The sequence below is a fragment of the Takifugu rubripes genome, chromosome 9 (assembly GCF_901000725.2).
Source record: "Takifugu rubripes chromosome 9, fTakRub1.2, whole genome shotgun sequence".
Classification (NCBI taxonomy): domain Eukaryota; kingdom Metazoa; phylum Chordata; class Actinopteri; order Tetraodontiformes; family Tetraodontidae; genus Takifugu; species Takifugu rubripes.
In genome coordinates this window covers 777,245-803,407 of record NC_042293.1, presented here as the reverse complement: position 1 = coordinate 803,407, position 26,163 = coordinate 777,245, and the positions used below count along the sequence as shown (strand labels likewise).

The window sequence follows — 26,163 nt, the reverse complement described above, 5'->3', positions numbered from 1 at the left end:
TCCAACTAGAGGAACTTTTATTGTGAAGTTATCAAGTTTAATGACCCGGAAGTAGTTCTTCTCTGCCCTGACAGTTCTCTGCAGTCGATTTCCTTGTGGTTTCACCTTCTCTCCCGACATCTCTGTCATTATGAGAGCTTCTTTACGGTAACCGACAAACGCTGAAACATTGCTCAGGTTAAATGTTTCGCTGGTGGCATTTTTTTTTTCGTCTTAAAGAAAATTAAACACGAGTTGCAGCTTTAAAATCTGCTCTGCGTTTCATACACCGGGTTGCACCGGCGGCGGTGTTGCACATCTCATGACATTGCACCGGTTTAATACAACTAATAATAATAATAATAAACGAACGGCTGCTTTTTCAACAGTAAATTCCAAACTTTAAAAGCTATTGTTTAATGTTTTTCCACCAGACTGTGGATGTGCAGGGTTCTATGTATTTTTTAAATCAAAATGTGCCTTAATGAACGAACATTCTCTCACTAAATGTCATTTTATATGGTTTTCTTACAGTGCATTGAACCGCCCTGAGTTTTGAAACGTCACAATCGCTCCACCATGACCACAAAAACTCTTCTCCTGCTATCCAGACTGGGATTAAGACTTTGCACATCCAAAGGTGCACATGGTCCCTGCAGAGCTGGCCCCTCGAGTTGTCTTTCACACGTCTCTCCCCACTTGCTCTGCTCCAGCTCTTACTCCAGCAGCATCAAGGTGCGCTCCTACCTTCAGTATATGAAACACAAGATCATTCCCCCTCCCTCTCCTCCATACAAACACGTGTGCCAGGTGGGGGACCCGGTGCTGCGCTCGCGTGCAGCTGCTGTTGATCCTGCAGCTATTAGGGGCGCTGAAATCCAGAAGACCATCAACACTCTGGTGAAAGTAATGCGTAAACTTGACTGCGTGGGACTGAGCGCCCCACAGATTGGCGTGCCACTCCGGATCCTGGCCCTGGAATACCCAGAAAAGATGTTGGAAGAGAGTTCACCTGCATCGAGGGAAGCTCGTGGCCTTTCTGCTCAGCCTCTGAGGATCTTTGTAAATCCTCATCTGAGGGTCCTGGATGGACGGACTGTGCTCTTTCAGGAGGCATGTGAGAGCATCTCGGGCTACTCTGCTACAGTCCCACGCTACCTGTCTGTGGAAGTGTCTGGTAATTAAGTGAACTATGAAATTGGAGTAAAACGTGTTTCCAATCATCTATAATTTGTCTAATTTCTAGGAAAGGGCAAATTTCATTGGACATCCATTTTCATTGACTTTGCAGGTCTGAATGAGAAGGGGGAAGATGTTACCTGGCAAGCCAGTGGCTGGCCAGCTCGAATCCTCCAGCACGAGATGGATCACCTGGACGGAGTCCTCTACGTTGACCGCATGGACAGCAGGACCTTCCTCAATATTAACTGGCAGGCATTCAACGAATAGACACAACCACTCTCATTCAAAGCATTCGTAGACGCGTCTGGGCATGACCGCGCACGACCTGTCGAGACACCTGAAATAAAATGCTTCAGTAAAACCCACTTGTCTTTCTGCACGGACACTATTAAAATCTAAATCAGACCAAGCCGAATAGCGGATGATAGTTTGAAATCACGCACCACCCAGGTGAGTGATTCCATTAAAGGCTTTACACAACAAAACCGCAACTGTAATTTTACTTTAAGTATAATTTGAAATAGTCTGTTTGCACACATGTGCCTGAAAAAGAAGGGCTCTAAAAAAAGAATCACAATTTGGCATGTTGGTGTGTGTCTTTGTATGACGTGGCTGCATTTCACCTCTTCACCAAGAGGAACGGTTCATCACTCTCTTCTAAATCACTGCTTAGATGGGGGTTAATTGCTAAATCGGATCAATTTGGAACGAGGCTGCTGCGATATTGAATCAGACGGCGGTCGAGAACAAAGGAAAAACCATCCGTGGTGTGTGGAACTCTTTACTGTGTGCAAGAAGCAAACAACAGACACGACAGACTTTCCTTTGTGCTTCACAAGTATACGGACAAATGCGCAAATACAATCAAATGTAGCTTTCTGCGATTCACGATATTTGGAAAATGCTAATAATAACAACTACTATGGTCACTTCGGAGACGGTGACGATGGGAGTGCCCGTTAGAATAAAACTGAGCACTGTGTCAAGGCAACGTTTGAATTTGTGATCTTTTCTCTTTTTGATTTCTCGCACCGCGGGTTTAAGGCACAGACTGCGCCCGGTTAGTGCAACACTTTAAGTACAAAAAGAAAGACGTCACACAGGTGACTGGTTGAGGGTTTGGCCACAGGTACATACAACAGGACTCCGAAACCAACACGGCCGGCAATATTCGTTCCCACAGTAATGGCACAGGACCAGGGGGTCTCTGGAACAGGTGCTCCCACAGGGGCAGACCCCCAGCCGCTTGATTTGGTGACGCTTTTGGCACAAGTCTGTCTCTCTGCACGAGCGGGAGTGGAAGACGCCGCAGGTGAGACACAGGAGCTGGGGGTCCAGCTGAGAGAGGTCGCAACAGTGGTGGAAAGGGGTCGGTTTCAGCGGCGGGCTGATCGGAGCCGAATCGTCGCCGCCAGCCGCGGGAGCGGCGGCGTTCGACTGCGCGGTGGCTCGATCGGTCGGGTCGGGCAACGCGATGCAGTGGCTCTGCACGATGCAATCCTGGAGCAAGGCGCAGGCGACGTCGTGCAAGGTGTTGCACTCGATGCAGAGTTTAAGAGAGACTTCGGGAGACTGGAGACAGCTACAAAAGGCGTGGGCCTCGGCTAGGCTCTCGCCAAACCCCGCCGGCTCTACCTGCTGGCTCTGCGACTGGGCGTCGTCCTTGCTGAAGGTGGACTCTTCACGGGGAGGTTTGCCTTCTTTAACGCGGGCCGAATTAGCGACGTCCTGCTCCAGCAGGGACATTTTGGTTAGCTGGCAGTTGAAGGTAGAGACGTGCACGTCCTCCCTCGCCGGCGCGGCGGCGTGAGAGGCGCCGGAGGACGGCGAGGCCGCGCCGTTGCTGTGCGCTTTCACGGCGGGCGATGGCGCGCCGCTTTGAGTCGCCCGGCGCTCCTCTTTCCTGGCCCTCTGCCGCCCGTTAAGATGTTCATCCGTGTACAGATCTACTTCCTCCTCCCCCTCAAACAGTGGCTCGCTGACTTGCAGCTTCTTCTTGGTGTTGTCGAGGGCGACCTGTTGGCATCAACGCACGCTGAAGTTTCACCGGTTCAGATGTGCACGCTACTGCGTCACCCCATTCACCCCGGTGTGTTTACGCACCTGTAGACTGTTTCCTTTCTGCCTCTCCCGGACCACGCTCAGCTCCCACTGGGCCTCGCCGACGTGCTTCCCCAGAGCCGCCAGGAGCAGGCGGCACTCGCAGCGAGCCAGGAACAACGCACAGGACAGGCGGACGAGGTCGTCGAGAGAAGCGGGACCGACCCGGGACGGCTGGAGGCGAAGCTGTTCGTGTCGAGAGCTGAGCTGGTATCCCAGCAGGCCGAAGAGCTTCTCAATCTGGGACGTTGACAGCACCGGTTTGATAAAGTGGGTGAATGTCCCGGAGTACATCTGGAGGGGGGGGGGGGGGGGGGAGCAAAGGGAAAACCTGAGCAGGAGGTGAAAAATTGTCGTGATTTTATGCAAAACGTGAATTTGATGTGGTCGCTTAGCAAGCAAACGCTGCATGTTTTGGGGTCTTAAAATGTAACCATTGGATGGATGTTTGCAATTTCAATGCAATATAAATTTTGCGTTGCCAGGAGACATGAACATTGTCGGGTAACCTTGACAAACTTGTACTCCCTCCTCCAGGGACCGAGGTAAAGGTTTAAAGCAGCTTGCTCCACAACTTCAAATGCTTTGGCCAAGCCTTGAAGCCCTCCTTTGGCTTTTGCCCTCCCAGGGTCAGTGGCTGAAGCTTTGAGGGACTCCTCCATCACCAGCAGTGGGTCCAGGTCAAGGCAGTGGATGTCCTGGGCGTCCCCATCCCTCAGCAGGTCCTCCGCCTGTGCGAACAGCTTCTCATCTCTGCACGCCAGGCTGGAGCCTCGTTCAACGATCTGCTGCTCCAAACTGTGACTGTACGCACTCACCAAATCTGTAGCTCTCCATCTAGAGATGCTCATCTCTTACATTCACCTATTAGAGATGGAGACAGGCCCACAATCCAAAATGATTGTCACTTGGCAATATATGACCCGAATAGCACGAGTTGAATATTGATACAGCAGCAATACGTAACAGGACGACACTCAAACTCCAGTGTGGATAAAAATGTAAAATAAAACGACACTGACAAACTCGGGAGGGGATTCCAATGAGAGATCGAACCGAACATATAAAACGACGCCGTCGAACGAGACGGAGACATGAAAGTGAAAGTTAGGACACTTTAGCATTAGCCGGAGGTAAATGCATGGAAATGTCATTCAGTGTTTTGTGTCTTTTGTGAAGATTAATCGGTGTCTGCTGTTCCATGAGGGTGTATTAAACAGTTACCAGGAAGAGTCGGCGGAGACAATCGGCCGCAGCGCTCTGACTGATGGGAATTACCCAGGAAGTTCCACCCGTACAAACAACCCCCTACATCACCGACACCCTCCAGGAGATACGAGTATTTGCCGGTTGAAAAAGCAGCTTTCGGTGATTAGTCAGTCTTTTAAAAGCAGGCTGTCCCCCCCCCCCCCCACACACACAGACGGCGCGGATAAATGATTAAATCTCAGTGGCAAAGGAAACGACTAGTGGCGGAGCTAAGCTAACGCCATAGCTTCACTTACTCTGAAAGCGTGGCCAGAAACAGAACGTTGGCCAGACAGTGAAACCGACCTGTTCCAATCAGTTATTCAGATATTAATCACTGAAATGTGTCCAACATCGCCGAACACCCGATACCGACTTGATTGTCCAGAATAAAGTAAACATTATCACGTGGTACACGGGTTTTTTTCACCTCGGATTCAAAGGGTGCGTTGGGTTTAAATATGCGAGTACACCGGTGTCGGTGCTTCAGTAGAAATATGACTATTTAAAAAAAAAAAATCTGAATTAGGTTTCGATGTACACATATTTTTGTATAGTTAAATATTTCAATTTAAAAAAACAACACACGGTTGCTTTACCCTGATACGCAGCCAAAAAAGTTGTATAAAGGAAATCATCCACTAGAGGGCAGCATCTGTTATTTCAGGTACAAATCGATAAATCGATAAAAAGTATCTCTCTTCGTCCCTCTCTGTCGATCGCTGCGTGACACACACACACACACACACACACACACACACACACACACACACACGCACACGCACACGCACACACACACACACACACTGTTCTTCTTCTACATCTATGAGTGAAACCAGTACTTTACTGACCTGTGGGCGTGGCTTCTGTGACACTGGTCCGAGGGCGGAACTGTTGCTCCTACCTACACTTTAAAGCATCTTGGAGCGTCCCTCTCTGCACAGATCCGCCTCTTCTCTTTCCTTCTCCACCCTTCTGCAGGCCCGTGCAGCTGCAGCCGGTATGTCAAGCTCGGACAGGGTCGTGTTGGCTCTGGGAGGTGCGGGCACCGTGGGCTCAGGGATTGTCAAAGCACTGCTGGACAAAGGTAAGCTCCTCAGGTGACCCCCAGGAGATCGAGAACTTCTTTTGTTCACTTCACTCAAGTTGCCTGTGTCATCCATGTTTTTTTTTTTTAAAGATTATGTAACTTGCTTTGTCATAAAGATAACAAATCAGTTAATTTAAGTTAAGTTTTGGTCTGTCATACACAGAGGTGCACATAGTTGTTTATTTACTTATTACATTTATGAACTAATTGACAGCTCAGTCAGATTTACACACTCAGTCATCAAGAATTCTGCATTGTATTGATATGGTGAGAGAAATTATATTAGTAGTTTTTCTTTCCAAGATCCATACAGGTTATTAAATCCAATTCTCTGTGTTACTGGATTTTATGTGTGTAATTAGAAATCACTCTATTTAAGATATTTTTCTGTATTTAATTGTTTTTTTTCTGTAAGGAGGCATCAAGTGTGTATCTTCTAGTAAAGACAGAAAAGCCCAAATAGTTGGATTTGGTTGGATTTTCCTGCCCGTTTTGGCTAATTTGACAAAATGTGATTCTGCCATTATCGTGATTTTTAAACAGTTTCACGTTCCTTAAGTTGGACTCTAGTTGTTTAATGTTAATTAATGCTTCCAACTGGATAATGAGAATGAAATATTCCTTTTTTTATTGTTTCATATGTCCATTAATAACCGAGCGCTGCTCTGACATATTTATTCTGCTGGTGACATTGATAGCAGCTCATTTCCACATCGTTTCCTCATCTTTAAATCGTATCTGACCTCTGTGCGTCCGTAGGTTTTAAAGTGGCCGTGATCTCCAGAGACAGTAGCCGTCTGGAGCGGCTCCGATCGTTTGTGTCTCCCACCACCAGGGACAACCTCACCACTATAGTGGGGAACGTGGGTGAGTTGTGCTGCCTCGGAGACTGGACGCTGGCTGGGCGACGGCTGCCATAGCAACGCTGCGTGATCTGTTTTATAGCAACGATGACATCCGGAGGTGGAACCGGTCGAGGTCATTTATGGGTGTGAGGAGCAACTTTAGTCAGTAAAAGTTACTGATGTAACCTTGAAGTGACAGCTAAGACATTAGAATAGAACAGAGTAGACCGGAGGAAATTAAATGAATTCAATTAATGTCTGAAGGAATGATTGATTCATTGGCATTGCTTTGAGGATAAAGGGACAAGCGGGGTAATAAAATTGGGCAACCTAACTTACGGGGTAGTGAGAAATTAATCAAACCCATCAAATAACCACATCTTTGATGGCCGACGTGTTGTTACGCAACACCAAACTCATCGCCAACGAGGCTGCTGGTTGTGTTTATGAATATGCTATAAATCAGAGCAACTTTGAAAGCCAGATTCAACTCAGTCATTTTTTTAAATGAAAAAATCCCTGATGGATTAATGACATCAGCAGTTGTTCCTATTTCGACCTAGATCGTCTTAGATGGTCGGATCCAGTCACAACGCTCCTCTTAATCAGACTGCACCTCATTCGTCACATTTCCGAATGTTATTGTTGAACTCCCACCTATTCGGGTCAGACCAATTTGTAAAGCTTTGTTAAACCGTTTAGGGAAGGGAAACAATCAAATCGTGGCGCCGGTGATGTCATTCCATGAAAATTCAGGTCATCATTTATTGAAAAATGGATGAACTGACACTCGGGACCATAATAAAAGCCCCCCAGGGCACTTAATAAACTATTATTCATCCAACTATGTTAGGAATCGTCTGTGAAAAAGCTAAAGCTAGTTAGCCTCCCGACCCATCGGTTAGTCTGAACCTTCTGAATGCTGTTTTGGGCAGTCCCCCCTCCCCCCCCCCCCATCTCCGCTGGAAGGCTTCTGTCTTTGTTGCAGGGTCAGAGGAGGGAGCAGAAGAGGCGAAGCAGGCCCTGCTGAAGGCCGTGGGGAAGGTGACAGACGTCGTCTCCTCTCTGGGCTTCAGCTGGTGGCAGGGGGGACCCCCGCACACCCAGTCCCTGAAAGACCTCCACTGGGTGGGCGCCAGACCGTTGAGGCTGCAGCCTCTTTTTTTTTTTTGGAATGTCTCATTGTTAGTATTTCACCTCTCCAGGTCATCGAGACGCTCCTCTTCAGCACCTTTGTGTCCTGGAAGGTTTTCTTCCCCCTAGTGAGGGACGACTGCAACTGCACCTACACCTTCATAACAGGTGACACGGACAGGAGAGGTTTACTGGGGACTGGGCACGTGTGAACACCTCCCACCCTCCCTCATTTTTGTGCCACAGGTGGGGCAGGTGAGAAGCTGCTGATGCCCGGGACGGGTTTCCTGACCGTGGGAGCCGCCAGCGCCTTGGCCTTCTGCCAGGCGCTGCGGGAGGAATACCCCGAGGTGCCCTGCAAACTCAACGAGGTACGACTCTAACGAGAGCCCCGAGGAACGGAGGCCACGTTGGGCCGAGCACATGGTGTCACACATTTGGAGCCGTTGTTGTTGTTGTTGTTTTCCTCCATCTGAACCTGCATCTTTCCACCGACCGGCCTCTGCAGGTGAAGATCAACACTGGCGTCGACGCGCCCGAACGCACGACGCCCGGTTACCTGAACAACCTGGACCTGGGGGAGGCCGTCGCCACCCTGGTGGAAGCACGGAACAGCTCGCACTCCGTCTTCACCGTCAGCAGCCCTGCAGATCTCAAGACTGCACTTCTGGAGAGGAACCTTTAGAATCTGAAAGCTTCTGCTCTAACCTTGTTATCAAACGTGTCAGAGATGCATCTTCTTGGTCCGTATTTCGTTTCTTAATTCACTAGAACGCTTTCCGTGCACACCTGGCTGCACTGTAGCTTGACTTTACTGTACTTCCTGTTGCCTTTTTTCGAGCTGCTTGTATTCTCTGCATGAGCCGTAACACAGATTCACACACACTAAACTAGCATCGTACCGTTCCGTCTCGTCTACGGAACGAGAAAAATACCGAACTTTGGCCGTAGACGTTGTAATCGCACGTGACGCTTGAGATTTTACGGAAACCTGTGCAACTATGGGATAGATTTCCACCCACGTCTGTGGTGAGCATCGACAGTTTGGCAACTATTTCATTATTTGCTCAGATTTGATGGAAGACGACGTTTGTGTATCGATGGAAAACACATGAATGGTCACAATTACAAAGCGTAGCAGCAAACGAAGGCTGTTTGTGGTTTTATTTTCATCTCACACCCGCCCGATGATGCATAAAATATCGCTGTAGCGCACGTTGACGGCAGCGTCCCTGGGAAACGCGCTCTCAACCCGGCCAAATCCGAGATGAACTGCCTCTGTGCAAACAAACAAAATTAATTCAGACTATTCAGAGTAAGTAGGTTGATCTTCCGTGGGTGGGTTGACACATTTATCCCCCGTTAGCGTGACGCTTTGTTCTCAAGCACTGACAGTGAGCGCTTATAGGCCCCTTTAATGTGCAACCGGTTATTTGGGGCCCCGTTGTCCAACCGAACAAACGTTCGGAGGCCTCAGCTGGTCGTATGTACACCGCCCCATTAGGGAGCTCAGCATTATACAATATACACGGGAACCAGTCAGGCCAACAAAGATGCTTTTAAAGAGAATTAACGAGGTCCCAGCATTAAAACTGACACATCTGACTTGATAACAAACCACTGTCGTGACAGCGAGGAGACATAATTAAACCCCCGACGGGCCCCATCTTCTCCATCTTTCTTCCCCCCGCTTTTTGAACCCTGAAAAGGGCAAAAATGGTCCAACACATCAACACGTGTGACCACATTGACTCTGCTGGTGACCCATCTCCACATAACAGGAAGGAGAAACTGGCGGACTGGTCATCAGTTAAAATGGGACAGAACGAGCGGCTTCAATGAATCAAAGGAGAAAAAACACTGATTCAAGGCAGGAGAGAAAACTACAGTGGAAAAAAAGAGTTTCTCTAAGCACGCAGTGAGGAAATCATCTGAAAACACACCAGGCTGGATATCTGCGTGGGTTCTGGAGGGCCCCTGACAACTAACGGTCCCAGATTACTTCACAAGTGACCCAATAGACACGGAGACATTCGTTAATGGCAACAACACAGAGTTGATAAAGAGTCGGTGTCGCTCTGCTTCTCATTAATTCGACTGGCTGAGATGTGAAGGATTGAAGCCACATGGGGGAAAAAGCAAGACGTGTTCTTGGCAGCCGTGGTGGGATGAGAGAAATGCGTCTGTCGATGTTTCCAGCTTCTGAAGACAGTTAAAAACAACCTCAAACCACATGAGTCACAATCCCACACAGGAACGTTTAGTTGCCGCGTGTCGTCAAGTCGGCATAATTCAAGCCACGCCATCTCCACCAGGGTGTGTTCCAGCAGAACTGCCGTGGGACGCTCACAGGGAAACATGTAAACACACACACACTCTGACTCTGTGGGCACACACATAAAAGACGCCATGTTTGATGGTGCTCAATTTGCATTTTTATTCCATAAATAAATATGGGACAAAGACTGATGCCAGCTTGTGTTTTCAACACCGCGTTAGATCAGTTTGAGGATGGATCAGCGGGGGGGGAGGAAATGGTAAAAAGTTGGGCCAACACGATTAGAATCAAAAATGAAATGCTTGTTTGACAAGTTCACCAACACATCAGAGCCGTATTTAGTCCTGGTTCAGTTCTGGGGTTCCAACACTTCCTAATGCTGATGGAAACACGGCATTTCCCCATTTTTATCTAATGAATTCTGCCTTATTTATAATTTGGGACACTGACTGAAGAACCATTTTAGTTTTAAGTGTAAAAATCCAGTTGATGCATTTTCCTAAATTTCAGACTCAGTTCCCCAACAGAACGGAACCCTGAACATCTGCTATTTAAGAACACACACTTACTTCAGCTTCAGGGCCCTGAAACAGTCCCGTTGCACCACACACACGTTGAATGAGTTGGTTGTGTAAACCTGGATGCGATGGCCCCGATGACCCTGATGACCCAGGCTGGACCCGGGAACACAGCAGCCACCGGTTCGTTTGGCAGGAGGACGATGAGGTAAGTGGACTGGAAGTGCGGAGGAGGAGCACAAAGGGAGAGAACGCAAATGAAAGCAAGGGGATGGTGACACGCTGGGAGGTGTTGTGGCTTCTGGGGGTCCGGTGACTGATTGAAAGTGGCATGTTGTCTTTTCTGCTGCTGCTATTCATCCATGTGCCCGTCGCGGACTCCGGCATCATCTCCCCAGACGAGCGACGGCCAGAGGAAAGGGGGGAGAAAAAAAAGAAAGAAAAATAGGCCAGAAAAACATCTCAGCTCACGTTAGGTTGTGGAACAGTGAAACTCGAATCTACCAAAGGTATTAAACCCAGGGGTCGAGAGTTCAGGAGCAGGCAGAGTCAGACCAAAGGACGCAGGCTGAAAGATCTCAACATTTCTTTTCTCTTTATTGACGTATTTCTCAAAGAATCACTTCCAATCCACCGGAAAACTCTGAAATGCACCATCTTCTAAAATCGTGCAAAACAAAGCGGTTTACAAACAAAATATATACATGTAGTGGTCTAATCCACTTTGCAAAAATATCACAGCATCCCATCATTTTTATTGCAATTACATAAAACAATCGTACAAGATAAATCTGTTTTTGAGGTCTAATAACACAGGAAGTGGTGAGGAACCTCTACATGGCTAACAGTAAAAGTTCCGTTAAGAAAATAGATCAAAATAAAACAAAATGTCACCTTAAAAAAAGAAAAAAGAAGCCCATTTGCAGTCTGGCTGATGCATCTTCAAAGCTCACGTTATACGAGAAGGTGCGTGTCACTCGTCTCCTGAAGAAGTCACTTTAGATTTTAGGTGTTCCAGATCTGTGGGCTTCCAGACGTTCAAAGGCGTTACAACAATAGAACCTTCTTCTTCCGACTCATTTTTCAGGACAGTGGCAGAAAGTTTATGGGCCAAACACACAATCGGAAGTCTAAAAACAATCCACTCTTTTAAAAAAAAAAAAAAGAAAAGAAAAAAGAAAAACAAGCTTTGTAAATAAAACAAAAAAACATTGTTTTCCTGTCTTGGTGCGATTTAAAACTATTTGAATGATGAGAAAATTTTAATATAAAACATAGTTTAAGAGTCACATCACATCTGCCTAACAATTCCTCACTACTGCACATTGGATATTTTATGAACACTAGAAAATGTGACTGATTTCTTTGATATTTAGCTTCCAAATATCCCGACTGACGCTCCAAACCTACGACGATGGCTTTGGAAGCTTATATTTTTTAGCCAGATTAGCCTTGCTGGGCTTTGGCTCGCAGAGTGTCCTACGAGCCAGACCCGCAGGCTTCCAGACACAAGCAGTGGCCCACCTAACAAAGTGCAACAGTGACATCATCACTACCAAACCATATTTCCGTTTCGCCTGAATCGAACCTCAGCAAACGCGTCTTTACGTGTCTACAGCGACAACCGCCGCCAACAACATGTCCAAACAGCTGAAAAGTGCCATCTGTCCCGCACCCCTCACACAGTGTAACCTCACTATTAAACACCTAAAGTGCATATGTTTGGAACTCACTTCAAGCTTTCCGGACACACAGCAATAAGGACAAAGCCTGGAAACGCTGCTGAAAGAATTTGACTCTCTTTCTGTCAAATAAAAGCTGACAACATTTGCAAAGACTTCAGCTACAGGTTAACGACTGGATTTGTCACCAATATAACAGGTTGTTTCACTTCCCAAAGACACGAGCAACACAAAGCTCCCTTTATAATCCGGTAACGTTCCGAGATCCTGGCAAAGCCCAGTGGGATCTGGTTAGAAAAGACTCAGAGCCACTGGGTCAGTCGTTTACTGCTCCACTCCAAATGGAGAAACAGGGAAAAAAATAAAAAAGTGCAGCGTGTCTGTGTGCTTGCAAAAAAAAAATACATGTTGCTGCACAGAATGCCGGGGGAGGGGGGCAGCTGCTGGTCTGTAAAGTACCACAGGACCAAATGTGGATTCCACCTTCACGGCTGACGGGTCTTCTGAGCGGACCAGCCTACAACACAAGAGAGGGGGTTTAAACACGTGCACACTCAACTCAAAACACCAGTAAAGTAGCAATCAGCGGTTTCTGGCTACAGCCAAGCGTTGCTGCTACAGAGGCCGTGTTACACACACAGGCCCTGACAGTTCTCCCCACGTCACCTGAAGGAAGCAGCAGTAGATACAGGGAAATCGAGCAACTTTAACCTCCCGTGTTCCTCCCTGGATGGAACGCAGCATCGGCAAACGTCTCACCGGTCGGTGTGGTTCCGCTGGGAAATCAATCGTGAATCCTGCTGCAAGTCAACTCAGTTTTCGTTCCTAGATCAGGACGTCCCAGACGAGCCACACGATAAGGATCTTATCACATTTAGAAGTAACGAGGCTGTCAGGAGGGAAGGATTAAACTAAGAATGGGCCCTAAATTCCTGTAGCACGAGAGCAGCACAACTATACGACGAACGGCAGCAACAGTCCGGCACTAATGAGGTGACGTACCAGCGCTGCAGGGAGAACTTCTTCACTAGTTCTTGACAGAAGCGGGCCTCCTTTCAGAAGAGCCGTCTCTGAAACGCCATTTTTGGCGAGGAATAAATTAGGACGCCCCACCATAACGTAGCTAAACTGGCACAGAGTTGCATCGCGTCAGCAGCACATCATCACAACATCAGCTGTCTAAACGTCAGGGCACGAATTCACAAATCCCAGCATTAAAAGGAGCCGTTAGCGACCTCGGAAAGATAAAAGTTACTCATCGAGCATCTTAGGCCTTAAGAAGGCTCCGAAGATAAAAACGGACAAGAGGGTGAATGAGAGAGGAAGAAGAGATATTCTCCCTATACTGACCGGCGATACTAGATTATTTACACTATCCAATACCATATCATTACATAAATACACACATAAGCATCTGTATAAATGTGGAGCCTTTATCCAATATGTAACAATCAGCGCTCGTGATTACAAGCAGAGCGAACAACGCATTGATTTGGGCCCAAATTTTAAGACTCATGGCTCATAATTTCTCTTTGAGAGCTCTGAGACTCTGAACACGGCCCAGATGTTTGCCAGAGACAGCGTAGACAAAGACTAATGTGAGCTTAAAATGGAATAATTTGGCCAACAGGACAGAGGGCAAGGTTTGAGCAAAGGAAATGCAGCTTTCTAGGAAGGAGCCTCAAACAAGTCTACAAGAACAGCACATTTTCACCCGTATCGGAGCATCCAGTAGGATCCCATTTGAGACGCCGGGGCAGCTGAGAGGCAGCTCTGTGCAGTCTGTAGAGTCATATCTGGCTCTGGTGGAATCATTGTGTCAAAGGGAATTTGGGGATCTGCTGGTTCAGGATGTCACTTTTCGTAACCTGCCGCGTCATGTGAACCACTTATCCGTCAGGAGAATCATCGTCGCTGCCACAATCATCTCCTACACTGTCAAACTGGCCCTAAATTCGGTTTACATGAATCCCAATTTCAACAACATTTGATGAGTGAAACCTGGGAAACGGCTTTTACAGGTTCAGTCAAAGAGGTTTTCTTCAGATGAAACCAGAGTTGAAACGTACCATTTTTAAGTGAGCTTGTGCGCGGGAAGAGCAGATATGGCGTGTAATGATTCAACGTAGGCCAAGGCGCTCCGCAAGGAGGTCAGGCAGTATCCTTCCTCTCCGATTAAATAGCTGGAAATGAAGGGACGCGTTAGTTGACCTGGTGTGGAAGAAAACTGGCTAAACAATCTCAATGATTTTGTTTTCCTAGTCACCAAAAGGAAATATAAAACTGTCCAAACATTCTGTGAATAATCATAAATGCTGTATCAACCAACGTAAAAGCATTAAAAGATGAACAATAGTCCCAGAAATGCAACATGACCAATAAAATCCTGCCATTTGCCCACTGATTTAAATAGTGCTGTGGGTAAGAGAAGCTTATAAAAGACTGTTAGCTGTCGTTTCTGGACAAAGTGAAATCCCACAGGTCCTAGCAGAGTAATAAAAACAGCTGTGCCTGAATATTCCATGTAAAATCCAAGTTGTTCCTTTTATTTACCAAAGGAATACGACATGCTCCCCAGTTCCGATTGGAATGACATCAGCACAATAATTGCTTTAGTCAAGGCTTCCTTCATCCCTATAAAAAGCTTTAGCGCAGCTGCATTTGTGATGCTTTTGTGTGTTTATATGTTCAACAGGTTTCCAGAGCAAATTCCCCCCCCATCCGGGATGAATTAGGGATTATTTTACCTTCTTAAAGCCATTTGGCTTGTGAGGCTGCATTTCTTTAAAGATGAAGGTTTCAAATGAACACAAAAGACTGAATAACACTGATGATCTCTTCATTGTGGCGCCTGAGTTATATTACACGACAATTCAATATGACGTTGAAACGTAGGAACAGCAGCATGTCAACCCTTCATACATCTCTATGCAAAATCCTTCATTCCAGAGATTCCCTGACAGAGAACCCATAGTTAACCATAGCAGTGAATGTTCCTCTGAGGATTTTCTGGCCTTTTCTGGCCTGTGAGGATACCAAGGACGGCTCTCTTTGCTGTGATCTTTACCATGTTCTCCAAGCTGCTCCCAAAGCCCCGGCCTCTTTGATCACATTTACAATATTTGCCCTTCTCTGGGCTTATGAGGGGTGTGTTCATGCTCCAGCTCCATTTGGAGGAGGCTGGTCTTTCTTCGACCATCTGGATCTAGTAACGTTATTTGTAATAGCTAACCGGAGTGCCAGGAGAAAAATGTTAACAAATGTAAACACATCATCGTTAGAAGAGAGAGAGAAGGCAACAAACGTTACATTGGGACATAAAAGCACAGTAGAGCCTAATTATTAATGAAGGTAAACTTGTAATCAAGTAAAACTGTCTTATTAAGTCATGTTAGGGCTGTTTTATAGCTTTGTTTCAGTTTTATCCGTAAAACTGAAACACAAAGATCTCTGATCCTTCTAGCAACAGTGTTGTCATTAGTGTTGTGAAATGAATTTTTCATTTTAAAGTGAAGTTCCAGAACTACTTTACTATGTAAAATACTTCAAACCACACCGAGTTGATCAGTCCGAGACGGACAACCTGGTATGAGCTCAGCTCTCATTTTTATAAGGCAGATAAAAGTTCTGGAGTCCATTTTAAGGCATTTTAGCAGGCGTAGAACTCTGAAACGTGACTGTAATGGGGGTGGGGAAAATAAGGTACTCAAGTATTTGTGTTGCTTGAAGAAACCAAGCATTATTTTTCCTCACCCTTCATGGATGAACTCTTCCAAGGCGGCACATTCAGACACCAACTGAGGACACCGGCACTGCAGAGCCACGAAGGACAGGATGGGCAACAGGTCATCGGCACCGCTGCGGGACGAGAGCAGAAAGCTTTGTAAGAGAGGAACATACAAGTAAACATCTGTCGGTAAACAGAGTGACATTTACGAAGTTTGACCACCCGTTCTTCCCAGGAGACTGAGAGGAATCCAAATCAATTGGAGCTCCTAATGGATGCGTGTTTGGGGAGATCTTTTGGGAGGACGAATTCCTGCCTGGAGATGATGGCAGGCTGATAGCATTCTCCTTGTGTGCAGACAGTGACCGTTTGTTTATGGGAGCTCACACGCAGGGCTAACTGCTTTCCTGCCCGCTTGCGTGAGAAGGTGGTTGCTGGCCTCCAACTGACCCAGCTGTATGCAACTGGATATTCAACCCTGGCAGGTTCTGGAGGGGGCAGAGAGGCTCGTGTTTCGGCTGGGAGCTGAACCTCCCACACAAACGTGTGTAAACCCAAATTATAATCCGACCTCCCTACTGTAAACACACATCCATCATCCTATATAGCCTCTGCATTCCAAGACTTCAATGTACTCTTTCCACATGCAATTCCATTTAGATCGGACAGATGAAGCCAGAGTTTGCAAAGTATTTTGTTTTTGCCAACAATACGGACCAGGAAAGTGCATCAACTGTCATGTAAGTTTATGCACGCAAAAGGTAAATCTATAGGAGACAGAGTGGTGACCAAATTAGCAGCACAATAAGAGCGAGCAAAAACAGACTTGTGAACAAAAGCAGCTGATAAATGAGCTCAGTGGGTCGAGGACAATGAACAAAAAAAGGAAATTGAACCGTTACCACAATACAGCATGTTTGTGGGTAAGAAATTAAAGATTACAGACCAATAAATGGACATAAATAACAGAAAAGCTGAACAGGCAACCATTTTTATCCATACTGAATTTTAAAAACCTCAGTACTACGTGAGTGAGTCAGCGATTGTGATCTGCCTTCAAGTGATTTTTACAATCAAACACTCCGAGCATCATATAATGTGCACAAATACATCAAAACCTTTTAAAGCATTGGTCATTTAACATAATCTAACTGTACCCAACAGTCCAATGATGCTAAACATTTCCACTGCAGTGCCTAAGGAAGGGGGTTGAACCAGATCATCATCTCCTGATGATGACGGACGATTCAGAGCCAGGACAACACATACGATAATAAGAAGCGGCCCCATCAAATATGGCAGAGCTCATAAGGTGCTAAATCATTTCCCCATTTTCCTTGTATTGCTCATATTGTTCATGACTGAGGCAAATAGTTCAAAAGTTACAAGCAAGTTCAATGTTATATTTCCCACCATGGGCAAACCAAGTCTTTAACACTGAGCAATCCTCAGAAACCCCACTCTTTTGTACTCTTCCTCAAGCCCCTTGCTAGGACCTCATCACTCCCAAACCCAGACAGGACGACCCACTTTCTGGCCTAGTCGGGAAGAGACACTCAACAGGGGGGCGACGGAGCCAGGGGAGTCCCTGCTGTGTGAGGGTTAGTGGAGGACTGATGAATCCTGACAGGATAGCTACTGAGGCAGAGTCTACAAAGTTACATTTGGATAATATGACTGGACAGTGAGACCGAATCGTCCCTTCTAGAGGGGGTTTATGTAGAAAAAAAAACATTTCTGAAATTTTTGAGCGGTGCCCGGACCCACGAGTTGACAATTTATGTAGTTAATTCACTCACATGGCAGCAGTTTTCGGCGTGGATTCCACCTCATTCAGAGAGCTGTAGTCTTCAGCGCAGGCGCAGATCAGCCGTAACGTCCTGACTGAGACAAAAGGACAGAGACAAATTAGCCTGCGCCTCAGTCAGGACACAAGTCTATCGAAGCTTTGCTGGGCCAATGACCTTTGACCCAAAGCAGCTCGGAACAACTGCCGTCTTGATTCTCCATCTAACGAAATTGGTAACAGCGATAAACAGCCCAAAAGCACTTTAGTGGCGCTTGGCTGTGCCAAAAGTCATCTTGACCCCAAACCGCGGTTCACTGAGGGAGCACGAGACTCGGGGAAAGGGGAATTGGTTTGGATGATTAGTGAGGGGTAACGATGATTGTTGGAGGCTAGCAGCAATTCTGGGAATCCACTTGTGTAACTGCCTCTTCCTCTTGTGCTGGAGCCACGTTGTTGTGCTACAACAGTGACCGATTTAAATTTCTTCAACACGAGAAGCAACCGTTTAACCACCAAAATGGCTTTTACACATCTGCACAAACAAGGATTTACGCCTAATTTCATTTTTGGGAGTTCATTTTTCCCATTAAAAGCATTCATATTACAGACCACATAGTAAATATACATACATAGAATATGAACCAGGATACTAGAATAGATTATGCAAGTGGACCAACAGTTTGGCGTTTCCCCAGTTTTAGTTGCTGTTCTGCCAGTTCAAAGAAACAAAAAGCATCGTAGCAAACAAACCTAGTTAAAAACAGGTTATTGGGACTCAAGTTAAAATTAAACTTGGGGACTCACCAATGCATTCCAACTTTCTCTGAGGACAACGATCTGTGGTGAGGAGCCGAAGCTCCTGTACAGCTGATTCGTAGGGGTAGGAACCTTGGAGCGCCCCGGGTTCTTGGGGGAACAATTTCAAAGGGACGCCAACATCTCCAGGTGATGCGTCCTGGTACAACTTGGCACTGATCTCGTAGGCCTGCTCTCTGTCCATGTAGACCTTCCTGAGGAAATAAACGCATTTGGTTTAACCCGTTAAAACTTTGTTTAGACCGTTAGCACATGAGCTCAGCTAGGACTTCTATGCAACGCTGCTTTTAAAAACAAACAAAACATGGTTTCATGCATTTAACATTAAATTTCATACTTTCCATAGAGATATTTAAAGAAATGGTGCAGCACTGCCTCATACTGGCCACAGGTGAAAGATCTTCAGAAACTATGCATAACAATTGAAGCCAATCCTTCATTTATAGTTGAAAACAACAATTTATTTTCATATTAAAGTTTATAATGTCCTTCCTGATAGATTGGCACCATAATATCAAACCACATCCTGCATTTTAAGATTCCTCAGCAGCATTTAACATGTGTATAGAATTTATACGGTTCCTTTCCTTCTATTTTTCCCCTCAACCCCCCCAAATAAAGCACATAATAAATTAAAGAAAATAGTTGCCGGTTTATCTGGAGGACCCTCACGGATTCTAATTTTAAGAAATGTCAAGAGGCCCACTGTGATTTTTGTCATGAATTCAGCTAATAAAGTGCCAGCTGAAGTTAAGCTCATTCCATAACCCAATTTCTGGGCTTTCAAATAGAAAAGGTTTTGTCTTCAGTACCGGAAAAGCGCCACCAGAGCAGTCCACAGAGGGGCGAAGAAGGCTTCTTCTATGCTGGCCAGACACAGGTCTTTGGACCTCGCTGTGTTCAGACTCTCAAATGAGAGCAAACACAGCGACAGAAGTTGGTCTGAAAATCCAAAAACACTTCAGGTCAGTATATTAAGTATTATATTAAGCTTCTACAAACTCATAGATGGTGGCACTTGAATGCAAGTGGCTCAAATATTTGATTATTACGGTCTCAGTCATCGACCCTCCCTATATTCCATCCAGAAATCCATTATAGAATAACCTCAAGGCTCACCAATAGCAATATGGATGTCTTTGACGATGGCCTTCAGGTGTTCCTTCAATGCCCTCATCTCCAGCTCCTGGAGGTTTTCCTCCTCCTGCTCCTGATCACCAAACAGCTCCACCTCTGAACCGGTGTTCTCTGCACTGCCTTGGGGTGGCACCCAGTCCAACTGGGTCAGGAACTGCTCCAGATCTTCAAACGAATTCTCCCGAGCCACTTCTGGATGAAGCTCCTCTCCTTGCTCATAATCGTCATTGGTGTGAAGCTCATGAGAGAGCGAGGGAGAGGAGCCGGTGCTGAAGCTCTGGCCCCCAAAACTACCATCTACAGATCCGACTGGCTTCCTCTGGCTTTCTGTAAGGTCCACAACATTTCCAATGAAGCAAATTTACACAATTCATGAGAGCAAACGTTCATGTTTGATAATCAAATAGCGGATTCTAATGCCGTGGCTTCTTGTGGTGGTGCTAATACAGCTCCTAGATCTGTTCATGGCTGCCAATATCAAGGTGTGTGTACGTTGAAGAACACTACGTTAAAAATGAATACTATTTTATTCCTCTATTAATGTGATTGGGAGACATAAATGTAACAGCAGCCCACCTCGATGAAAACTGGGAGTGCTGCGAGATGACTGCAACGACAGGGCCGGGCTCCTTGGGAGGCCTTTGCTGACAATGGGGTACAACCTGTTGTAAATTCGGTACTGGTGTCTCCTCAGAAGCTTCACCACAGGGTGGTCAGACTGGCTGGGGGCAGAGTGAATGTTGGATGATTTATCCACCGAATTCCAGCCTCGTGGCAACAAGAAAAAGTTTGTGCTGAAATCACTTACCTGAGCAGGTAGGACACGAGGCCGGACACTAATGAGGTGTCCTCAGGATTCTTTCTTATGTTGACTTTCCACTGTTTGGGCCAATCCTAAAGAGCAAAGCACACAGAAAATACAATAAGAGTAAAGGATTCAATAGCCAATGAAACGCAAAACGTATTCTCGGGGTCTGTAAAAAAACATGTTCTTCAGTAGCTCGTCAAACTTACGTGATCTTGTTCGTATTCCAGAACGTTGGTGTAGAGAATCCGCTGCTCCTGCTCCTCTACGGTCACGCTGCCGGATGCAGCGAATCTCCTGGTGACAAACAAATAAAGAAATCTGCACATCGAGAAAAATCCCTCCGCAATAAAGACGCGACTTCTTGGCAGCTGTAATAGTACCTGTTGGCCTCCTCCTGTAGCCGTAGTCTTCTCTCCTCCATCTTTCGCTGCAGCTGTTTTTTAATGCGTCAAGGAACCATCCAAATACAGTAGTTCTCATGGGAATCGACAATTTGTCTTCACAAAATTGTTTTACAACTCGAACAATGATTTTTTTTTTTTTTTTTTTTAAACAAAGGAAATGCTGTGAGAGGAGGATAGAGAAAGAGGTGGAAGATATCTTTGCTAATAAAGAAACTAATAGTATGGAAAGTCACATCAAGCAGTGGTTCTATATGACTTTCCATTTTTTACACTGTTAAAAAAATGGTGAAAATGTTACTTTGAAATGAAACCTAATCGCCAGTGTGATCAGACTATCAGAGGGATACAGCATCTTGTCTGGCTTTGGCAATGATGAGGTTCTCCATCATCTGCCTCTGGAGGGACAGTGTCTGGGAGAAAAATAGAAAAGAGCAAGATAATAATTTTTAAAAAAAACTTAGAATAATGCAAATGAATGCGAAACATTGTGTTCTGTGGCATTACAATCAAATAGCTAATGCATGGAAATGAATACAGCTTCTGGGGAATTTTAATAACCCTTTTTCTTGCAGTTGCAGCAACGTGATGAGTTTAGAAGCAGTTTAGTCACTGACCAAACGGACAATTTCAAGCTTTAATCCACTAATGAGCTTTAATTGATTGCTCCACGTCATCGCTCGCTTCTATGTTGTATTTAAATTAAACGCATTCAAAAGTTATTTGAAAGTTTAACGACCTCCACACTAGCCCGTCAAAACCCTTTAAAAGACGAAATTAAACGTCTCCGGTTGATTCTTTTATCAATTAAGCTAATAAAACTTTACCTTTAGGAACGTCTTTAGTTTCCTCCAGTGGACACGGAGCTCCACTTGATGACGAAACATTTTCCTTATCTAAATAACGAGTTAACATGAAGTAAAACATCTCCGACAGCGCCAGAATTGAACAGGAGGAAATCGGAATCCGACCCCGAAAGACGTAAAGTCGCGATCATCCGTTAAACATCCGCTTACCATGTTTGTCTCGGAGCGGAGGTTTGACTAACGAGCGGAGCAGAACCTTTGTGCGTCCAGGTGACCACTTTGCTCGGCTTAAATAAACCAACCACGACCGAGAGGCCCTGGAGCCCACTCCCACCTGGGCCGCAACCACAGACAACCTGCAGCAAGTCCCCCCCCCACCCCCTCAGAAAAATCACCTTGGGTGCAGACAAAATCGAATTGAAATCGAATTAAACCCGTACCGTTGACAGAAAATGACCAATCAAACAAAACAACACTGACAGTCGTTGCAACTAATCTGTCAAACGGAGGTTACATCGAGTGGCTCCAACAGTTGCGCAATCTTTAACGAGGAAATTATTTGCACAACAAAATGTTTTTCTGTAAATTAACATAGCGGTAATTCTAAAACAATTGGGGGTGGGGGGATGTAATAAAAGGATCCATATGTGACATCAGATACTGTATATATTTATAGTGGTGTCTAGAGAACTAATATTAAACCAATGAGTGTCCTTGAATAGACTGTAAGATATTAAGCAATATATTGGATGTTATTTTATTTTATTATAACATTTTTTTTATCTTATCCACTTTTGTCTTTTACTGTCAGGAAACATGACTTTGAATATGATGGAGTTGCTCTTTATAATGCCGTCTATACTTTTATCCAACAACAGTCGAAATCATAGAACAATCAATGAAACTAGTTTATTTTTTGGGATGTGTGAAATAATTTCAACACATATCTTTTACGGTGAATAAATAAATAATGAATAAATACACACACACACACACACACACACACACACACACACACACACACACACACGCACACACACACACACACATTACCAAAGATGTCTTCTGGTAGGCCTGACCAGGTGTGAGTCTCGCCAATCGGGCCTCATAATTGGCTCTCAACTTCTGGTTGATGCGTGACGCTTCCTCGATGGGCGTCAGTTCTCTGGAACCAGCAAACCAACGTTAGATTTTTTTTAAAAAGAAATCAAAAAAGCACTCTGTAGATTATGATACGTTGGCCTATGGTGAGGACTATACTTCAATACTGGCGTGTGGTGATTACTGGAATAGTTTTGAAGGATAAAAGAAGTAGAATGTGAAGAGAGGAGGGGAACATTTTCAACCTATTGGAGGGTAAAAACATTTTAATTCTATTTGGAACCCACTCAGGAAGCGCTGAGAAGAGAACTACCTGGTTAATGCTGGTTAATCTACTGACTCCAGTCCTGTTTGTCTTTCTTGATTTAAAAAAAGGGTCCCTTACTTTTTACTGCTGTCCTGTGACTCTACTGTCTGTAATCTCTGAAAGATTTCAGGAGGCATGAAAGGAGGAGGCACTCTGCCACCATCTGATAGGACTCTGCGATCGCTACTTATTGTTGGGCTGCTGTCTTTGTCAGAGTCAATAGGAGTATCAGACGGAGCGACTGGGCCGGCTGAAGGGAAAACAGAGACAATGGTGTAATGACTGGCTTACAGGATAAAATCACTTGAACACATATTGGTCAGTTTTGGTCTGTGACCCCAGGGGCAGACTCCAACTTTACAAAAGCAGTTTCAAGGAGAAGGGGCTTATTCACCCGAGGCCGTAGCAGTTGCTGCTGGGAGGACATCCAAGTACAAGGCTTCTGACTGGCCAGATGAAGAGGCAGAGCCCTGTGACACGGAGGTAGTCCTGTCAGGAGACTCGGCACTCTTCCCTATGAATGATTTAGCCCGTTCCAGGCACTGCTCAGCCAGCAGCAGCATCCGCTCCTCCTCCAACGCTACGCTCTCCCTCTCCTCTGTGGGCGGCACAGAAAGTGAGAGTTACGAAGAAAACAAATCCAGGATGTTACGCTGAAAGTGCTGCTGCGGTTGGGAAGCGAGCTATGGCTTCAAAGCTCTCTACACCTTATCAGGACGGGGGGCGAGTGTCTCACCCCCTCCCCCCTTTCCAAAGATGGCCAAGGTTAAGGCAGAGCAGCAAACTGAGGACCTTTGTTCCCAACAAGTTAGAGAGGAGACATCAAGGAGCCAGATCTCCTGTTTATTCTAGGCTAGCCTGAACATTCTGAGTTGCCTGTCTGGGTTCAACGCAGCCTCCATCAACAAAGTTTATGAGCCCCAGCTCACGTAGTTCACACTGTTCTAAAATATCCATCAATTCTTTTATTGAGTCAGAAACGATGGGTTTGGAAGGCATATCATGCAACGAACACACAAAGCAAAATATTACAATGTAACATTTCAAAGTATCTTCAACACTGGTAACGTACGCCACTGCTAAAGTCTTACTTTGTGACGCAGCTTCCTCAAGAAGTGCGTAAGAAATGTAGTTGATCGTTCGCAGGTATTCACAGTAAGCTTCCTGCAGAAATAGGTGTAAAAATATCAGCAGCAAAAACAATTTCGTGTCACGGTGTTATATTAGAACACATCGCTGATCATACAACTAAAGACAATTCTAAATCCGTAGACCTTTTTGTAAAACTTCTTGGAGCCTCCAACTAAATAAAAGTTTCTTTATTTTCACCCGAGTATGCTTGCCCGTTTAAATTAAAATGAATAAATTAGATTTTGCACAGGACATTAATACCTAAGGTCTCATTAATATGTGTAGCTTGTCAATATATTAAAATATGTGACAAACATGTTAATCTCTTCCACCACAAACGAGGTCGGACACTAATTATTGTCACTACTTGGACAGGTCCTCATCCATAATTGTTGCAATGTCACATTTAAACAGGTTTGACATAGTTAGCTTAAAGAATGTGTGTTAAAAAACAATCAATCACTATGTTGGAGCACTTTAGGTTTGTCCGACCAGCTGTCAAAAAGGGAGTCTACATGTGCACTTCACACACACACACCCACGCACACACACACACCCACGCACACACAAATAATCCTGCATCGTTTAAAGAGGCAGGAACTTAAAATGAATGACAGTATAAATGCAGAGAGAGCTAGTAGCGTAGAGTCACTAGAAGTTTACTGTATGTTTACTATTTGTGGGTTTATTTACCATAGACATGCTGAAGTGACAGCTTCGGGAGCTATCAGCCCCCACCCTCCCTCTGTTTACACCATTGACAGGCTGTTTACTCAGCGATAAGACGTCCGTGTTGTGACTGCGGCCGCACCGCGACGCTTCCTACCTTATGTTTGTTTCCTCCATCCAGCTGAATGGCTACTTTGGCCATTTTCATGGCATTTTGGATGGGCTTCGCCCCGCTGTCGGCTGCTGCCATGGTTATGCAGGATGCTCTTCTTCTGCTTCTCTTCCTGGTCGAGCTGCAGATTGTAAATAGAACAAGAGCGGCTATGCTGCCCCCTGCTGGCCGAGGTGGGAAATGGCCCGAGTGCAGATGCCTCTCCGGCCACTGCTGTCCCGCTTGATGCCTCGTTCTTTCACCCTCTCCTATTGCCACGAGTTTCACATGTCAGACAGGGTTCAAGTTGGGGGATTCCGTCAGAGATGAAGCTCGATGAGATGGTGAGGGGAGCTGGATTTGATGGATGCAACAGGATTAGCTAAGAAACAGCGAGAATCTAAACCGAACACAAGAAGTTCCATTGAGGATTACGTCACCGAATCCTATGGTACCATGGTGTGGAGTGTATTTTATAATTCTTTAATTTTTCTTGTTTCTTTCCCGTGTCCTCTCCAGCAGTGTGTGTTTTTGTGTCAGTTGTGACAGTTCTGCTTTGTCAGGATGAGTCGACAATTTGAGCTCATCCCCTATCGCGATGAGTATTAAGAATTTATTTTATAAATGAAAGGCGGACCTGACTGCAACGATCACAAGACAAACAAATAAACAACTACCAAACAAGCCCCCAAAAGAAAAAAGAGACCAGGACTACACCAACAACTTAGGAAAAGTATGAAAGAAAGAAGAGAAGAAGAAAAAAGTCATACATCCATTCGTTCATATATAAGCCCACATAGATATGCACCCAAACATGTACACTGATATTTGCCATGATACAGATAATAAATGCAGACGACAGCGAGACTGAAACCAAAACCCCCTCAAAATCTGCCTTGTAGCCACCGGGGAAGCTTCATAAGTGTGATACTGCAGCCAGGTTTGCTAGTGTGTAGGTTTGCTAGTTAGTAGGTTAGTAGGTTTGCTTGTGTGCAGCTCTGCTGTATGTTAATGTTGCTGAGAATGTACAGTATGTCTGTGTGCAATTTGCATATTTCACACCATAAAGTATCAAGTGGACATGATGAGACCTTTAACATACACCATAAAGTTATTAATAGCAGTTGTTTAACATAATAATAATAACCAATTAGCAATCAATGCTATTTGAGTATTTACAACCATTATCAATTCATCAATTCTTCATACAACTTAACTGTGAAACCTAAACTCAATTGAATCTGCTCAATTAATGCAGAATTCA

General features: G+C 45.3%; 4 protein-coding genes across 6 annotated transcripts; 2 read left to right on the top strand and 2 right to left on the bottom strand.

The window, feature by feature from the left end:
* Positions 1–35: 35 nt before the first annotated feature.
* pdf (peptide deformylase, mitochondrial) lies at positions 36–1,522 on the top strand. Its single transcript, XM_011606810.2, has 3 exons — positions 36–147; positions 514–1,156; positions 1,271–1,522. The coding sequence occupies exons 2-3, from the start codon at positions 559–561 to the stop codon at positions 1,426–1,428; spliced, it is 756 nt and encodes a 251-aa protein (XP_011605112.2). The 5' UTR covers positions 36–147; positions 514–558; the 3' UTR covers positions 1,429–1,522.
* Positions 1,523–1,924: 402 nt separating this feature from the next.
* Positions 1,925–5,246, bottom strand: spata2l (spermatogenesis associated 2-like). 3 transcript variants are annotated; one of them, XM_011606809.2, is made up of 4 exons: positions 5,109–5,246; positions 3,771–4,125; positions 3,265–3,555; positions 1,925–3,177 (listed from the first exon to the last, which is right to left on the bottom strand). In XM_011606809.2, the coding sequence occupies exons 2-4, from the start codon at positions 4,110–4,112 to the stop codon at positions 2,257–2,259; spliced, it is 1,554 nt and encodes a 517-aa protein (XP_011605111.2). In that variant the 5' UTR covers positions 4,113–4,125; positions 5,109–5,246; the 3' UTR covers positions 1,925–2,256. The 3 variants fall into 3 exon arrangements, with proteins under 3 accessions (XP_011605111.2, XP_003967059.2, XP_011605110.2); XM_003967010.3 differs by lacking the exon at positions 5,109–5,246 and adding an exon at positions 4,767–4,961; XM_011606808.2 differs by lacking the exon at positions 5,109–5,246 and adding an exon at positions 4,486–4,729.
* Positions 5,247–5,413: 167 nt separating this feature from the next.
* LOC101067466 (uncharacterized) lies at positions 5,414–8,723 on the top strand. The gene is made up of 6 exons (XM_003966991.3): positions 5,414–5,596; positions 6,359–6,466; positions 7,433–7,572; positions 7,650–7,746; positions 7,825–7,949; positions 8,087–8,723. Exons 1-6 carry the CDS (start codon positions 5,512–5,514, stop codon positions 8,261–8,263), a joined length of 732 nt encoding a protein of 243 aa, XP_003967040.1. The 5' UTR covers positions 5,414–5,511; the 3' UTR covers positions 8,264–8,723.
* Positions 8,724–10,943: 2,220 nt separating this feature from the next.
* Positions 10,944–25,027, bottom strand: vps9d1 (VPS9 domain containing 1). The gene is made up of 17 exons (XM_003967009.3): positions 24,906–25,027; positions 24,040–24,112; positions 23,343–23,546; positions 23,027–23,198; positions 22,594–22,705; positions 21,085–21,147; positions 20,714–20,766; positions 20,540–20,627; positions 20,334–20,419; positions 20,102–20,247; positions 19,508–19,852; positions 19,201–19,330; positions 18,377–18,582; positions 17,583–17,667; positions 15,810–15,914; positions 14,126–14,239; positions 10,944–12,573 (listed from the first exon to the last, which is right to left on the bottom strand). The coding sequence occupies exons 1-16, from the start codon at positions 24,996–24,998 to the stop codon at positions 14,131–14,133; spliced, it is 2,070 nt and encodes a 689-aa protein (XP_003967058.2). The 5' UTR covers positions 24,999–25,027; the 3' UTR covers positions 10,944–12,573; positions 14,126–14,130.
* Between the last annotated feature and the right edge of the window lie 1,136 nt (positions 25,028–26,163).